The following is a 17,489-nucleotide window of genomic DNA, read 5'->3' as shown; positions in this document are numbered from 1 at the left end:
AGAGGAAGACAGCTAGCCCTCTCTCTACCATGTGAGGATACAATGAGAAGACATCCTCTATAAACCAGGAAGAGGGGTTTTCATTGAAATCCAACCTTGCTGGCACGCTTGTTGTGATCACAGAGGCCAAGAGAGATGAAAAACTAGGACTGTCCCAGCTTTGGTTATGTACCTATCCTTAGCCAATCACTCTGCTATGGAAGAAGGATGATTTATATTCGGACCTTATGATGGACTGGAGACAGGAACTTCCCAAGAAAAAGAAGTGCTAGGCCAGCAGAAATAGCGCTCCAAAAGAAATATCTTATAGATATATATCTATACGTATTTATATTATATATAAATGTAGTATCTTAAAGATACCTACATATAGAAGATGTACTGTAATATTTTTCCTAGTCATATGACACAAAGATCTGGAAGGACTATCCAAATTTGAGGGAGAGGGCTTTGAAGGGTGGAGAAAAGAAAAACTAATTTTGTTACAACTTAGGAAGAACTGGGAGGGTATGAAGAGGAAGGCAGGGAGTGAAAAGAAATTCATTTCAACAACCACTTTAGAAGGAATACTTTAAGCCATGGGATTTGTACATGTATGTAAGTGTACACACACACACACACACCTCCCCCCATATTAATGTAAACACTTCAGATAAATTGAAGCACAATTTGTTATTTCCAATGAAACGTTTTTGAGTAGTAAAAAAGTGTTAAGACTTTTAGAAATATCAAATCATTTACTCAGTAACAACACTTAGCAGATAACAGGAACATACTGCACATATTCATTTCCCATTTAGCCTGAATAAAGTAGTTTTGCTACACAATGCTTTCCTAAGATAAGTTGTTCCATGGCCAGAGAAAATAGCATTTTAAATGGTCTATCTTTCTAAAAATTGAAGCGACTTTCTAAACAGGTATTTAGAAAGGAAGTGGGAACAATTAAGCTTAATTGCTATGAAAACAAAAACTAACACCACAATTATAGAACATTTAAATAGGAAAATTATGAAACTATATATAAAAAACTTATACATATATACATTGTATCAAAATACCTTCTTTCTATTTTGGTAACTAGAATTTTGAGATTAAAAACAAAGTAGTTCAAGCATTTCTAAATATAAAAATTTCAGATTTATATTTATTAAAAACAAAATAATATCAGTTCTGTTGGAGTAACCATATATACACCAAGACAAATATCGCAACTGGAAACAGAAATAGTGAACAATTCAAATTTCTTAATATTTTAATGGCTTAAGTAACTTACTTTTTTTTCAGTCCTTTTTTGCTAAAATAGGTTTATTTAATTTTAAACTCAGATCAGTGCAGTTTGTCTTTTTTGGTGGGTTTTTTTTGTTTTTTTTTTTTTTTGTTTTGCTTTTTTTAAAAGACAAAATACTCATTTAAAATTGTAGGTATTAGGTTTGCACCAACTAAAAAATAACATTTACATTTGTCTAATGTAACAATTTTAAAAACATACGAATTCAGTATGTAGTAGAAAATATGTAAAAAAAAAAAAAACCCAAAAACCGCGTAAGGAACTATACCCCATTAAAAAATATAAATGCACCCTTCTACTGATTATATGACTACTGAAAACTAAATATTCTGATTTAAAAGTAGCTTCTATAAAATGTCAAAGTAGTAGGCATTGTTTGCTTTCCTCATTTAATGAATAAATAAGAAGTATTTCCATTTCAGTTAAACAGTACTACTAGTACTTCTTAGCAAAAATGTAGTATTATAGATAGCAAGGTAAGCATTGCCCTGTATTCAAGTTTTTATGTTTGATCTCCATTAAAATGTTTTCTATAATTTATAAGGACAACACATACAAAAGTAAAAAGATGAGGTAAACATCTTACACTTTTAAGAAATTACTTGAAACTTAATACTCAGATATTCTCAATGCCTAAGCTCTAGAATGATGGTTATGAAGGTCCTCCTTTAAAAAACAACAACAAAAGATGGTCCTCCATAATGTCGATGATATGATACATATCTGAACCACATAACGAACAGCAGGTTTCTTGGTCTTCTGAGTAGGCAAATGATGTTCTTCCCTGTGATTACAAAGCAATCATGACTAGGTTTTGCCAAAAATATTGCTTCGGTGTAGGTTTACATGAGGCACCATGCTACAGTAAAAGCAGCTACAATGCCATTCAAAATTGCCATGCTATAGCCCATGTGGAAAGAGTGTCCAGTCAGTTTCCTAGGGGGAAAAAAAAACGAAAAAAGGAAAATGTAATTTGGAATAACAGAAACACCATCAGTTTTCACTGAAAATGCTTACAACGTAAAAATGCTTCCCTAATATTTTACACATTAATACACGTTAAAAAATAATATTAGACATTTGTAGGATTAATAAATAGAGTGACCTTAAGTTCTCTGCCAAAACTGTCCTATTTATCAAATACAGTTTTTCAGTGTCATTACTTAGAGCAAAATGTTTTTAATCCCTTATACTTCTTTACTGTGCCTCATAGTCACTGAGTGTATCATAACCTAATTCTAGGTTTAAATCTTGTTACATTACAAACATGCTCTTTCATTAATTAGCACTGTTTCCTTGTTCTCTTGTTTAGAACTAAAAATACATATTATTTCAGGTGTCTGTCCTGTTTGTTCCATCTTTGGATTACGTGAAGAAACTCTACTCTTTATAAGCACTAAAAACAGCACTTCCCATATGTGAGTCATAAATCAGATTATGTCTTTTATAGACATTTCAGTTCTCAATAGGTTACTTAATTGAAGTGGCCTTCAATGAGTTCCTAAGTATCAGGAAAGGCACGTCTCATGTTTTACGACTACTCAGTGCCAGCTTGCTTATGTGTACAGATTTCCCCTGACATTTGATTCCTCTATTTTACAGTAATTTTACATTTTCTTTAAGATTTCTTCCATTAACTACTGCAATAATACTCTTTGCTTATCCTCATAAAGATGAGACATGATAAAAAGAATAGAAGCTAATGTCCAATTAGTGTCAGAGGCAGAAGATCTTTTCCTCAGTGGAGCAATCCAAATCGAGGACATACAGGGAGGTGCACTAGCAGGAATAAGAGCCCAAAATCATTAGTAGTAGGAGCTCTGGACTGAGGGTCACCATGTCTATTTCCTCACCTCCTTTCCTAAGAACAGGTCAAAGACAGAGAGGTACTTGGATCTGAAGTAACATTTGAAGGATTCTAGTCTTACAAGATCTGTGGTAGGGAGCAAAGAAGATGCGCTCTTCAAAGAACATCACCTTTGCATTCATCTAAGACTACTGAAGGCCCTGATACTTCCTGATAGCTGTTGTTATTATCATTACACTTTCCACTCAACTTACTCACCTTGGAACTAGTTTAAGATACTTCTCATGGACATTAAGGGTTAATCTACTTAGCTGCACTAACCTACTACATGGTAAAATGAAATAGATATTCTAGATGCTTTACTTCTAAAAAATATTCCTTCAAATACATACTGATTAGTGAACAGAAAGCTAATCATAAAATTAAACTATCAGCATTGTCATTCATTATTTAAAGAATATTAATGACCCATGAACATTTAAATTCATACTAACAAAATGAAGTTAATCATGGAACAGAATTTCAGGAGTTAATTGTTCTCTTTCACTAGTTTTTGACCCTGCACTCCCATAAAAATAGGAAAACCTTTGAAGTAGTTTACCAAACTTTAGAAAATTATAAAAACTTACAATGTTGGTATAAATGAATTTTACTGAGCTATACATGCTCGAATGTTCAGTGACCTTTACAGAACAGGCAAAGCAAGGAATTTTAATGGCAATGAAGAAATGCTCCAGAGCAGATTCTCTTTCTACCATCTCAAACGCACCATATCCCTTCCCACTAGAAACGTAGTAGCAATTGTCACGCATGTACTGCTAGGCAATAGACTTAAAATCTTTGAGTAATCACTTGCTTTAAAACTCCTTTCCAAAATACTCACCATGATTTTCTTCTCTCCGGAAAGAAAGACAACCCCTGCCCGCAGGTTTCCTCTCCTATGACTTACTTGTGAAGTCCTGTAAAAAACTGACGGTATCTTGGTTGCCCTTTGTCAACATCCTTCATCTCTTGTAAAGGGCAAGTTTTGAATTGCAAAATTGGGCCTAAGTATGGTGCCTATTTTATTCAATCTCTCTCTATATATGCATGTTACTTTTAAAATTAAAGTATACACACACACAGTGAAGTGCAAATGCCTGACATGAATACAGATCAATGAATATCATGTTACACCTTCATGTACCAACCACCCAGATCAAATACAAAACGTTTCCAGTACCACAGAAAGCTTCTTTGTTCCTCTTCCTTCCCCCAAATCCTGAGATAACCGCTATAACCATTTGTTACCACGATGCCTGGTTTCACCTGTTCATCTTACATGCCCTCATATAGTATGTCTTCTTCTGTGTCTGGATTCTTTCCCTCAATATTGTGTCTGTGAGATTCATCCATGTTGTTGTATGTAGCATTAGCATGTGTTCTTTTGTACTGCAGTTTAGTACCCTGCTGTATAAAAATAACAAAATGTATCCGTTCTACTACAGAGCATTTGGATTGTTTCCAATATGAGGCTTCTATACATAGGGATACTATGAACATGATGCTACACATCTCTGGTGGGTGTGAGACATCTGCACTCATTTCTCATGGGTATATATCCTAGGAATGGAATTGCTAGGTTATAAGGGAGATGTAAATTTGGCTTTAGTAAAAACATCAAACATTTTCTCAAAGTAGATGACTACTGTACACTTCTACCAGCAATATCTGAGAGTTTCAGTAGCTCCACGCTGCCACCAACATTTAGCATCATCAGTGTTTTACACTTTAGTGGGTCTACAGATTATGTTGTTGAGGTTTGAATATTTATTTTTCTGGTGACAAACATACTTACTGCTCATTCAAATATCCTCTTTTTTGAAGTTCCTGTTTATCTTTTTGCTCATTTTTCTATTGGTTTATAGAGTCCTTGGTCAACAATATGTGTCATAAATATCTTCTCGTATTTATGGCTTGTCCTTTCACTCTTTAACAAGATCCACTGATGAACAAGTTCTTAATTTAAATACAGTTTTTTTTTTTTAAATGACTAGTATTTTTTGTGGCCTTTTCAATAAATCTTTGACTACGGTTATGAAAATAATCCATTTTTAGGAAAGTTGTATTGTTCTCCTTTGACATTTTGGTCTATAATTCAACTCAAATTAATTTTTTATGTGGTATAAGGTAGTGGTGAATGCTCATGTTACACCTTTTGGAAGTCCAATTGTTTCAGCACAATTTATTGAAAAGACCATCTTTTCCCCCCCTCATTAAATTCCCATGGTACCTTTGTCCTAAGTCACATAAGCATCTATGTGTGGGTGTTTTTAAGCTTTCTGTTCTATTCTTTGGGTCTGTTTGTTTATCCCTGATGAAATCAACAACTTTCCTATATAGCAGGATTGGTGAACTAAAAAAAAATATGCTATACACCTAAAACTAATATAACACTGTATGTTAAACTAACTGGAATTAAAATAAAAACTTACAAAGCCAAAAAAATATTTAATGCTAAAATATCCTTATATTGAAGACTACAAAAACTCAGAAGCACAACTAACAATAATGTGCAAGACTCATATGAAGATAAAAATAAAACTTTACTTAAGAAGATCTAAATAAATAAAAGACATCCCGTGTTCATGGAATTGAAAACAACATTTTGAAAATGGCAATACTCCCTAAATTGATCTATAAGGTCAATGCAATTCCTCAATTTTCCTTTCCAACTGCCTTTTTCTGCAGATACGGAACAAGTTGATCCCAAAATTTGTATGGCAATAAGAGACCCCAAATTGTCAAAACAATACTGAAAAAGAACAATGCTGGAGAACTCACACTTCCCAATTTCAAAACTTGTTACAGTAATCAAATGGCATGATACTGGCATAAGGATAAACATATAGACAAATGGAATAGAATTAACAGTCCAGAAATAAACCATAGATCTATAGACAGTTAAATTTCAACAAGGGTATCAAGACCACTTAAGAGGGAAAGAATAGTCTTTTCAACAAATGGTGCTGGGACAAATGGATGCAAAAGAATGAATTTGATCCTTTAACTCATACATTATACAAAAATTACCTCAAAATGGACCAGATCTACATGAAATAATTAAAACTCTTAAGAGGAAGGAAAGGTATAAATTTTTTCAACCTTGAATTATGCAATGGTTTCTTAGATAAGAAACTCAAGAAAAAATAAACTGAACTTCATCATATTAAAACCTTCTCTGCTTCAAAGGACACTATCAAGAAAGTGAAAAGACAATCCAAGGAAAAGAAGAAAATATTTTCAAATCATGTTTTGTTTTTTGAGAGAAAGAGAGCAAGCAAGCAGGGGAGGGGCTGAAGGGAGGGAGAGGGAAAGGGAGAGGAAATCTCAGGCAGGTTCCATGCCCAGCGTGGAGCCCAATGTGGGGCTCAATCTCATGACCATGAGATCGTGACCTGAGCCAAAATCAAGAGTCGGATGCTTAACCAACTAATCCACCCAGGTGCCCCTTGCAAATCATATACCTACTAAGGATCTACTATCTAAGATATAAATAAATTCTTAGGACTCAAAAAAAAAAAGGGCAAATACTCCAATTTTAAAAAGGGCAAAGCATTTGAATAGACAGTTCTGCAAAGAAGATATACATTGGCCAACAAGCACATGAAAGGATGCTAGACATCATTACTCACTATAGAAATGCAAATCAAAACCACAATGAGTGAATACTTCATACCCACAAAGATGGCTATAACACAAAAAAAGAACAGAAAGAAAACAACAAGTATTGGTGAGGATGGAGAAGTCAGAAATTTGACTCATTGCTGGTACAAACATAAAATGATATAGCTACTATACAAGAGTTTGATAGTTCTTCAAAGAGTTGAGTTACTATATGATCCAGCAATTCCATTCCAGGTGTATACTCAAGAACTGAAAACATGTTTTTACACAAAAACTTGCACCTGAAAGTTCACAGAAGCATTATTCATAAGAGCTAAAAAGTAGAAGCTAAGAAAATGTCCATCAACTGATAAACAAAATGTGGCATATTCATACAATGGAATATAATACAGCCATAAAAAGGAAAGTACTGATACATGCTATAGCATGGATGAACTTTAAAACCAGTATGCTAAGTAAAAGAAGTCAGACATTAAAGACCACATTCTAGGACTTGTATGATTCTATTCACATGAAATGCCCATGTAGACAAATCTACAAACAAAAACTAGCCTAGGAGTTTCCAGGGTCTGGAGGAGGGGATAATAGAAGAGTAACTGATCATAAGTATGGGGTTTTCATTTTGGAGTGACGGAAATATTCTGGAATTGGAGAGTGATAATGATTGTATAAGATAGAGAATATACTAAACATCACTGAGTTACACACTTTAAAATGGTGAGTTTTATGTTATGTGAATCACACTGCAATTAAAAATAAAACTTTATGGGGCGCTAGGGTGGCTCAGTTGGTTAAGCATCCGACTTCTGCTCAGGTCATGATCTCACAGTTCGTGAGTTCAAGCCCCATGTCAGTCTCTGTGCTGACAGCTCAGAGCCTGGAGCATGCTTTGGATTCTGTGTCTCCCTCTCTTTCTCTACAGCCCCCCCCCCCCCCTTGCTCATGCTCTCCCTCTGTCTTTCAAAAATAAACATTAAAAAATTTAAAAAAAAATAAAACTTTATTCAAAGACATTAAAAGAGTATCTGAGTGAAGAGAAATATCTACCATAATCTAGGAATACTCAATACTGTAAAGATATCAATTACTTTGAAAAGAAACCATGAATTCAATGCAATCTCAGTAGTAGCTCAACGAAATTACTTTGGTGGGAAACTGACACTTTGATACTAAGCTCACCTGACACAGTAAAGGTGCAAAAGGAGCAAAGAAAAATTCCGAGAAATCAGAAAAGTTGTAACATAAAAACAAAGTAGTTTAAAAAAAGAAGGAAACAGAATCAGAAATAAAAAGACACCGGAAAAGACTTCAGCATCCCAAACCAGATCTGTTTGTAAGAGTAAGTATACAGGGGCTGGGGGAAGAGGTGACTAAATATATGCATGGAGATTTCACATTTTGCCAATAGGCATTTTTAAGAACTTAGATGGAACAAAACTGACAATTATTTCAAGTTCCTTCTTGCTTATTCCTAATCATGGATTTTCATTTACCAGTGTAGAGAAATCAAGACTCAGTTTATTATCACTTTAAAAGAGCTGTCATTATATTTACATTTACATGGAATAAAAAGAATTGGTGATTTTAGGCAGTTTCCTTTCAGTTCTTTGGTCTTATTGTGTAATTCCCACAAGTTTTCTGAATATTAAGAAAAAAATAATAAGACTAATGTCATGTTTTTCGATTAAAAGGGGGAAATGCCTGCAATTCCAGTGTTTGTAGGTTCTCGATAGGCTCACTCTCAGTGTGAGGCTCAGTGTGAGTATAGGCTTCAAGCAGTACTTGAAGTCTATGACAAATTCTTAATTTTAATTTGCCTGGATATGTAAGACAAGGCACTTACTGGTCTTGAGCAGAATAAAAATAAAAACCCTACTGGTCCAAAGCATCTATTATGTGCTGTTTCATTCAGTTTTATCATGAAGTCTACTAAGGATCCCAAAATGTTTTTTACTGTTCTAAGTCATTCATGACCTTTTATTTTCATAATCTGAAGCAATCACACACTGGTAGGCAAATAGTAATAAAACATAGGGGTGGGGGCGGGGGCCTTGAGAAGGTTGGGTAGAGTATATACAATTTTTGCTCATTAGTTCTTCTATGATTTCATGAAGAGAAAGGTAAGGAAAAGAAAAAGATCACATTTCAGAAGAATGATAAGCCTGATGAAGGGTAGCACTTTCCGGGGGCACCCAGCTGACCCAGTAGCTGGAATAGGTGACTCTTGATCTCAGGGATGTGAGTTCGAGCCCCACACTGGGTGTAGAGATTACTTAAAAATTAAAAAAATTTTTAGGAAGGGGTAGCCCTTTCCTCTATTGTGTATTTTAGAACAATAAGGCATAATAACTATGGTTTTAAAATCCTATATAATAAAGTATATTACGGGAAACTTGATCAGATATAAAATAAAAAAGTTTCTATCCAGAATAAGTAAAACGTCAGCATTAGTTAATATTAATACTGTCAAACCCATAAAAGTGGGTGTCAAGCTGATTTGATTTTGTCATGCCATATGGATTTCTAATTTGGACGATACTACTGAATAGGTGGAAAACACACATACACCCACACTACACACACAGAAAACAAATCCTATTGTCTCACAGTACGACATAATGGAAATGTCTAACTCTGAAAACCTTCCATTTTATTTCAGTATTCACGAGGTCTCTGTGATAGGCTGAAAGAACTTTTGAAAACGACAGGACTGCTTTTTAGAGATCTGCTACAATTATTATTTCAATTATGAATGTGAAAATGAATTCAAGGTGAAATTCCTTCCAAGCTACTCATATTCTCTTATATACCTGAACATACTATACCAGATTAATTTTCCTAAAATACCCTCTTGTTGAAAATGCTTTTGTGTCAACTGTATATAAAATATCTGAGTAGAGCAAACAATACAGTTAACAAGGTCAAGTTATCTTAACAATGTAAATTTTGACCCAAGCTTTTAGTGTGGCAATGGACCAACAGACAAAAGAGGTACCACTGTAAAGGACAAAGGACAGAACCAGGAGAAGTGAACTCACACTTAAGATTTCCTATTTATCAGGTGAAGGGCTGGACCAGATTAACTTAAGGTCCCTTCCAGTTCTAAATTTCTGTAACTATTAAAAGTAGCAGGGACAAGGTAAAAATACTTGAAAGATTACATAGGTTTTTTTTCTACCTATTAAAATAGGTTAGTGATCAACATTACCTGTACTTCAACTAAAACAATGATGTAGGGAGTAGAACTACATAAATATTTTAATTCCAAAGAGTCAATCAAGGAGACCCAAAATATAATGAAAATTAACAGATGACATCTCTAACATAAGAATTCAAAATAATTTTAAAATTTAAAAATATGTAGAAAATAGAACTTATTGACAAAACCAGAATGTTTCTTACAGGAAATGTTAGAATTACTACATGTGCTAAAAGGCAACCAACAGAATGAGAGAAGATATTTGCAAGCAACATATCCATAAAGGGTTAGTATCCAAAATCTATAAAGAACTTATCAAACTCAACATCCCAAAAACAAATAATACAGTGAAGAAATGGGAAAAACATATGAATAGACACTTCTCCAAAGAAGACATCCAGACAGCCAACTGACACATGAAAAAATACCCAACCTCACTCATCGTCAGAGAAATACAAATCATAACCACAATGAAATACCACCTCACACCTGTGAGAATGACTAATATTAACAACTCAGGCAACAACAGATGTTGGCGAGAATGCGGAGAAAGAGGATCTCTTTTGCATTCTTGGTGGGAATGCAAGCTGGTGCAGCCACTCTGGAAAACAGTATGGAGGTTCCTCAAAAAACTAAAAATAGAACTACCCTACAACCCATCAATTGCACTACTAGGTATTTATCCAAGGGATTCAGGTGTGCTGTTAAACCCCAATGTTTATAGCAGCACTATCAACAATAGCCAAAGCATGGAAAGAGCCCAAATGTCTATCAACAGATGAATGGATAAAGAAGATGTGGTATACACACACACACACACACACACACACACACACACACACACACACACACACACACACACAAAATGGAATATTACTCGACAACCAAAAAAGAATGAAATCTTCCATTTGCAACTACGTGGATGGAACTAGAGGGTATTATGCTAAGCGAAATTAGTCAGAGAAAGACCAAAATCATATGACTTCATTCATATGAGGACACAGAACAGATGAACACAAGGGAAGGGAAGAAAAAATAATATAAAAATAGGGAGGGAGACAAAATGTAAGAGACTCTTAAATATGGAGAACAAATAGAGGGTTACTGGAGGGGTTGTGGGAGTGGGGATGGGCTAAATGGGTAAAGGGCATTAAAGAATCTACTCCTGAAATCACTGTTGCACTATATGCTAACTAACTTGGATGTAAATTAAAAAAAAAAAAAAGAGTTACTAAATGTGTATTGTGTTGGGATAAAGTTCTACTGCAACAAATTTCTAAAATCAAAATGGAAATGAGAAATATTATTCAGTAATAATAAAAGATATTAGAAAAATATGGTTACAAAGGTAAGTTCATTATAATGGAACTATTTCCATATCCTAAAAGATTAACTATAAAAAAGATACTATTTGGTTCTGGTTCTAAAGAATTCCTCTCCAATAATAAAGAATCCTGCAACAACGTACTTACTTGGTTCCTGTTAGTGTTTAAGCATTGGAGCTCTGTACTTAGATGCATTTGAATGCCAGCTGGGTCATTTAGAAGAGGTATGAAGGTAGAAAAATTGACCTAACACTCAATTCTCCAAAATGGAAACAAAAATAGAATCTTCCCTTATACAGCTAAGAATCAGTTGTCTGGCACATAGCAAATAATCAATAAATGTTAGCCACTATAGAGTAAAGAAAGCTAGCTGCAGATGAGATTTTAAAAAATTCTTTACATTCCATTTCATTCTCTCTTCTTTTAAGCAAAACACCTACAACTAGACTCATCCCAAAGCCAAAACAAAGAAACAAAAAATAAGATTATACAAACAGAACCAGGAGGTAGATAAGAAAGAACCTGAAGAATTATGGGCTTGTATATGTATATGTGCATTTCTGTTTGGTATTATCCTCTTCCTACAAATTCATAATCACTTTCCTTTATAATTCACTAGAGAACTTAGACTTCCAATATTTATATCCAGATTTTGTAGTCTGGAAATGTACTTTCTAGCAGTATATTTATATTGGCATTTAATAGTAACTTATAAAATGAATAAAGTATATAAGAATTATATTTTAATTATTTACATTTTATAGGAATGGAATACATATAAAACTTAAGATTCAAATGAACTCAATGATTCTAGCAATTAAAGGAAACCACAAATTCAGGTACTGAATAAGCCATTGCCAAAATTTCAAATAAATTGCCTTTGTTCATTTAAGAGACCAACAGATTCAAAGTAGGTCTATTTTATTTTTTAATTTTTATTTATTTATTTATTTTTGAGAGAGCGAGCGAGCAAGCTGGGTAGGGGTAGAGAAAGAGGGAGACACAGAATCTGAAGCAGGCTCCAGGCTGCAAGCTGTCAGCACAGAGCCTGATCCAGGGCTCAAATTCACGAACCGTGAGATCGTTGGACACTTGACCAACTGAGCCACCCAGGTGCTCCAAGCAGGTCTTTTTTCTTGTTTTATGTTGTTGATTGTTTTTACTCCAGTGTTGGTTGACTCTGAACTAAATCTCTGTACTACACACCAGACTACTCTCTCTTGAAGTCTTCACGCCTGTATCATATCACATCCTATATCATAAATTCCAGTATTTATTTTCCCTCATATATATTTCCACATTTAAGAAACACTTCTACGGGGGCGCCTGGGTGACTCAGTCGGTTAAGTATTCAACTTCAGCTCTGGTCATGAACTCACAGTTAGTGAGTTCAAACCCTGCCTCAGGCTCTGTGCTGACAGCTCAAAACTTGGAGCCTGCTTCAGATTCTGTGTCTCCCTCTCTCTCTGTTCCTCCCCCACTTGCACTCTTTCTCTCTCTCAAAAATAAAGATCAAAAGAATTTTTTTTAAAGACACACTTTTATGACACAACTCCTCCCATATGAAACAGTAACTTCATTGCTGACTGATTTTGATCTAAGCAGAAAGCTCTCTGTGCTTGCCAGAATACGAAGTTATATCAAGGGTCTACAATAAGAACCAACTGAGGGCATGTGAGCGGCTCAGTCGGATAAGTGCCCAACACCTAATTTTGGCTCAGGTCATGATCTCTCGATTTGTGAGTTCAAGCTTCAGGGTCGGGTTCCATACTGACAGTGCAGAGATCGCTTGGGATTCTCTTTCTCTCTCAAAATAAATAAATAAACTGAGAAAAAAAAAAAAGAACCAACTGGCTATTTTATTTCTGTGTCTGGCTCAGTTGGAGACAGGATGAGCTAGCTGGTACTAATCTATTCCCCTTTCACATATCTGAGCCTTTTAATTTTCATTCTATTCCTAGAAAAGAAATCTCCAATTCCCGAAGAATTTTAAGCTACGTGAGCTTTGGTTGGAATAACTGTCAGTTCTTTATCTGGAATCAAAAGTTCTTAGCCAAACCCAAAATCTGAAAGAAACTAAGCAACCAACATTTCAATTACTTGCAAAGCATTTCCTTTTATGTTTCTTTCAGAAACACAAAATGATACAACTTCTTTTGTACTCTTTGTCCTAGGAATTACTTATTAGAAATTGCTGGAGAATAAAACTGTGTGTATTCCAACTAACTTTACCAATGGTATTTAGGACATAAGTGTTAGAATTTCAAAAAGACCGCTTCCTTCCCTTAGCAAATGCTCTCATTAAGGAAAACACAACATACATTCACCCCTTACTTTATACTCTAAAGTTTTTTATTTTATAATTTTCTCAATTCTCTATTCTTTTACTTCAACAAAAATTACATAATGAATTATGTGTATCAGGTGTGACATATGGGAGATAGAGAAACTAGCAAGAATCAGTACTTCCCTCAGTATTGCCCTCAAACGCCAGAGCCTAATGACACAGTGTCCTCAGTGTTAAAAGTTTTACAGACATTACTGAACAGAAAGGAACCATCAGGTTGTAACAGGGGAGAGATTTTCAAGAAGGGTTAATGCCTGATCTAAAACTGAGTATGAGGAAATTAAGAGTTCTTTTTTAAAAAAAAAGGTTTATTTATTTTGAGAGAGAGAAAGAGTGCATGCATGAGCTGGGAGGAGAGGCAGAGGAGAGAGAAAATCAAGCAAGCTCTGAGCTGTCAGTGTAGAGCCCAATGCACAGGGCTCGATCCCACAAACTATGAGATCATGACCTGAGCTGAAATCAAGAATCGGATGCATAACCCACTGAGCCACCCAGGCACCCCAAGGAGGTTAAGAAGTCTAAAGAAATAGCAACATATATCGAAACAAGAGACAATGGACAGTGCAGGAGATGGTTAATGGTTTGGTATGGTTAGGCTGAAGGACCTGGAAAGTCAACTCTCTTTCAAGTGGAATTTAACCATGGCCCTACTACTTTATAAAACTACTTTAACCTACCTGAAAATCTAATTCTTCATCTTGAAAATGAGAATAACAGTTCCTCTCCTTAGTGTTTCTGTGAAGACTGGGATACTATTAATAATACTTGTTGCAGTGCCTAGCATTTATTGAGCACACACACAATAAATGCCAGCCTTTATTTTGTGCCCTTAACTGGTGGGAGTTACTAAGAGAAGGAAGAGCTGAAGGCAATGCCAGATTTCTCACTTGAGTTACTGGCTAGATAAAATATTCACCATGATATGGAACCCAAGAAAAGAAACAGGATGGTGGGCAGTGGAAAATAATGAAGGCAATTTTAGATACACTGTAGTGAAAACACCTGCAGGACACTGAGGTAAAAATTCCCAGCAAGCAATAGGAAATACAAATAAAAACCAAAGGGGAGGTTTCCCAGGAAAAGAGGCTCAAGATGGGCCAGATAGACTAGGAAGTCTTCAGCCAATTAGTAGTAGCTGAAAAAAAAGTGATTCCACAAGTAAGTAGCAGTGATCAGAAAGCTGGAAAGAAAAATAGGAGGTAGTGGTGTCACAGAAATTAACAAAGAAAAGCATTCTGAAGAGCAATCATAAGCCATTTCAAATAATGGATTGAAAAATGAACATTTAAGTTTATAATCAGGAGGACTGCAGTCAATTCAAGGAGAAAAAAATTTAGGATAGGGGTGCCTACAAGACACCTGTGGTAGCAACTGCAGTCACTGCGGATATAGGGCTTACCTCTTCTCTAGTTTCCCAAGACGCCTTGATGTGGAGAAGAAAACTGGACATGAGGATTTTTTTTTTTCTCTAACATAGGAGAAACTTGAATGTTTTAGAAATACTCTAAGAAGATTAGATACAAGAGAAAGGCTGAAGTATATGAAAAATGGACATGCAGGGGTGGACAGGGCATGAGATCTAGAGAAAGGAAGTAAAATTAAGTTTGGGCAGGAGGAAGAACACTCCATTTGCTGAGAATGGGTGGGATAATAGTGATGTATGTAAAGTAAGTTTGTAATCATGAGAGGGGAATGAAAGAAGCAGGAAGCTCACTCATAATGAACTTTTGGTGACTTGACATGGAATCCACTGAAGAGTGTGATGTGATACAGATTTGGAATAACCACGGCAGGGGTGGGGGGTAGAAAATGGATGTATGGATGGATGGATAGATAGTTCTAGCTGGGATTCTAGTTCAGACTATGAGGGCTGTTAACTCTAGTTACTCAGATCTTAGTTTGGATGACTCAACTATGCCTCATTATCCTCTTCATATGGAACACCACAGGCCTTGGCCTATTTTAGAATGAATTTGAGGTCTTCTGCTATTTTAACATTTCACTAGCTTTGCTCCGGGCTCTCTCTCCTACTTGAGCTTTCTTTTGACCTCTACAACTTTGCAATTTTCTAGAACAGGCACTTAAAACTTTTTCCTTTATAAATGACCTGGTAAAAGGAAGCTAGTTTTTCCTACCGTTCATAACAACTGAAAATACAAAATCTTATTTATTTACTTTGGGGTTCCTATTTTAAAGTTTGAATTAAAATTATTTTCCTTGCCACTAAATTATGTCTCCTACTCCATTCTTAACCCCGAAACACATTTCCCAGGCTTGGCAAGGAAGTCACTTTGGATTCACGATATAAAAGGAGAAGTGAAATAAACACAATGGGCTTTACAGTCATTTTATTTATTTTTTTAATAATTTTAAATAACCTCATGGTAAACTTTCCTGCTTATTCAAATAGGTAGCCTTTAGTTGAACTTTCATTGCTACTTTAGTGTCATTATTCATTCATTAAAACTCAGATGTACAGTAAGAGTTAATAAGTTTATCAATTAGGTATGAAGTAGTTCTTTGTGTTCCAAAATTGAGATCTAATTTTTAGAAATGGGTGTCATATCCTTAAGGCTATTAAACTAACCAATTAGAATGGAACTATGTGAATACACAAAGCCTACCCCACCTAATATATATATTTTTATGCCCAAATTAATAATCTTTTGTAAGCACTACCTAATTTCAGACCATATGATCCACAAAGCTAAAAATGGCCCGACAGAAAGTGCGCTGACTTGTCTTAAAAGTCTAGTCCATATTCAAAGTGTAGTCCACAGACCAGCAATATATAAGCAATGCCTGTGAATTTCTTAGAAACTCAGAATTTCAGATCCCACCCCAGACATAATGAATCAAAATCTCGATTTTCAGCGAGATCTTCTGGTGATTCTAAAAGCTTCAAAGTAAATACTGATGGTCTCTATTTGGAAATCTATAAATTAGCAAGGAGATTTCTAACCAGACCATCACTTCAGAAGTCTATCCCGATTACTTTCTATACCAAAAGTTCAAATTTATTGTAATTTTAAAGAAATAAGTTGAACGAATAATTATAAAACTTGTTTATGGTATCATGTTCTAAATAGATTTTATGACTTCTTTAAAATATTATATGACAGGGAACTCAAGAAATCAAGCAAAAGACTACATGGGAAGAAAAATTTCTCTATTTCTCTCTTCCTATTATATATTTACCTTGCTAGCATAGTGGCTACACACTGGGTGTATAAGTGTGTACACATACATACATTCAAAATAACCTATTAGTATAAAAAGATGGCAAAATATTTTTGGAATGAAGCATCAAAGAATAAAATTAAAACTTTTTTTAAAAATATAATTTATTGTCAAATTGGTTTCCATAACAACACCCAAGTGCTCATCCCAACAAATTAAAACTATCTTATTAGTTTACCAGATTTTAAGGTATAGTTATATCTGGGTAGAGTGATATATTTCAAATGCATACACAAATATAAACCATATACACACATACTCACATTCGTATATAGTCACAAGATTTTACTAATACAGAAATAATTATAAAAACAACATGTGCTAGGGGCGCCTGGGTGGCTCAGTCGGTTAAGTGTCCGCCTTCAGCTCAGGTCATGATCTCTCACTCCGTGAGTTTGAGCCCCGCATCGAGCTCTGTGCTGCCAGTTCAGAGCCTGGAGCCTGCTTCAGATTCTGTGCCTCCCTCTCTCTCTGCCCCTCCCCAATTCACGCTCTGTCTCTCTCTGTCTCAAAAATAAATAAACTTAAAAAAACAAAACAAAAAAACAAAAAGCTGCTGAGGATTCAACTCAGTTTAAAAAAAATGAATAAACGTTAAAAAAATTAAACAAAAACAA

General features: G+C 35.0%; 1 protein-coding gene across 4 annotated transcripts in view; it reads right to left on the bottom strand.

Moving 5' to 3' along the window:
• Window positions 1–653: 653 nt before the first annotated feature.
• The window catches only part of ARL6IP6 (ADP ribosylation factor like GTPase 6 interacting protein 6), a 40,020-nt gene continuing 23,184 nt past the window's right edge, over window positions 654–17,489 (bottom strand). For 2 of the 4 annotated variants that reach the window (XM_006935285.5, XM_019838117.3), the window contains 2 exons: window positions 3,979–4,054; window positions 654–2,224 (listed from right to left, as the gene is read on the bottom strand). In XM_006935285.5, coding sequence (XP_006935347.2) covers window positions 2,189–2,224; window positions 3,979–4,054 — 112 coding nt within the window. In that variant the 3' untranslated portion in view covers window positions 654–2,188. Of the gene's footprint in view, window positions 2,225–3,978; window positions 4,065–17,489 lie in introns of all 4 variants that reach the window. The other 2 variants (XR_006583204.1, XM_003990770.6) reach the window with 2 other exon arrangements.

Source organism: Felis catus, chromosome C1 (genome assembly GCF_018350175.1).
Source record: "Felis catus isolate Fca126 chromosome C1, F.catus_Fca126_mat1.0, whole genome shotgun sequence".
Lineage (NCBI taxonomy): Eukaryota > Metazoa > Chordata > Mammalia > Carnivora > Felidae > Felis > Felis catus.
Note: the sequence above shows the minus strand (reverse complement) of the source record. Positions and strands in the feature narration are given on the sequence as shown.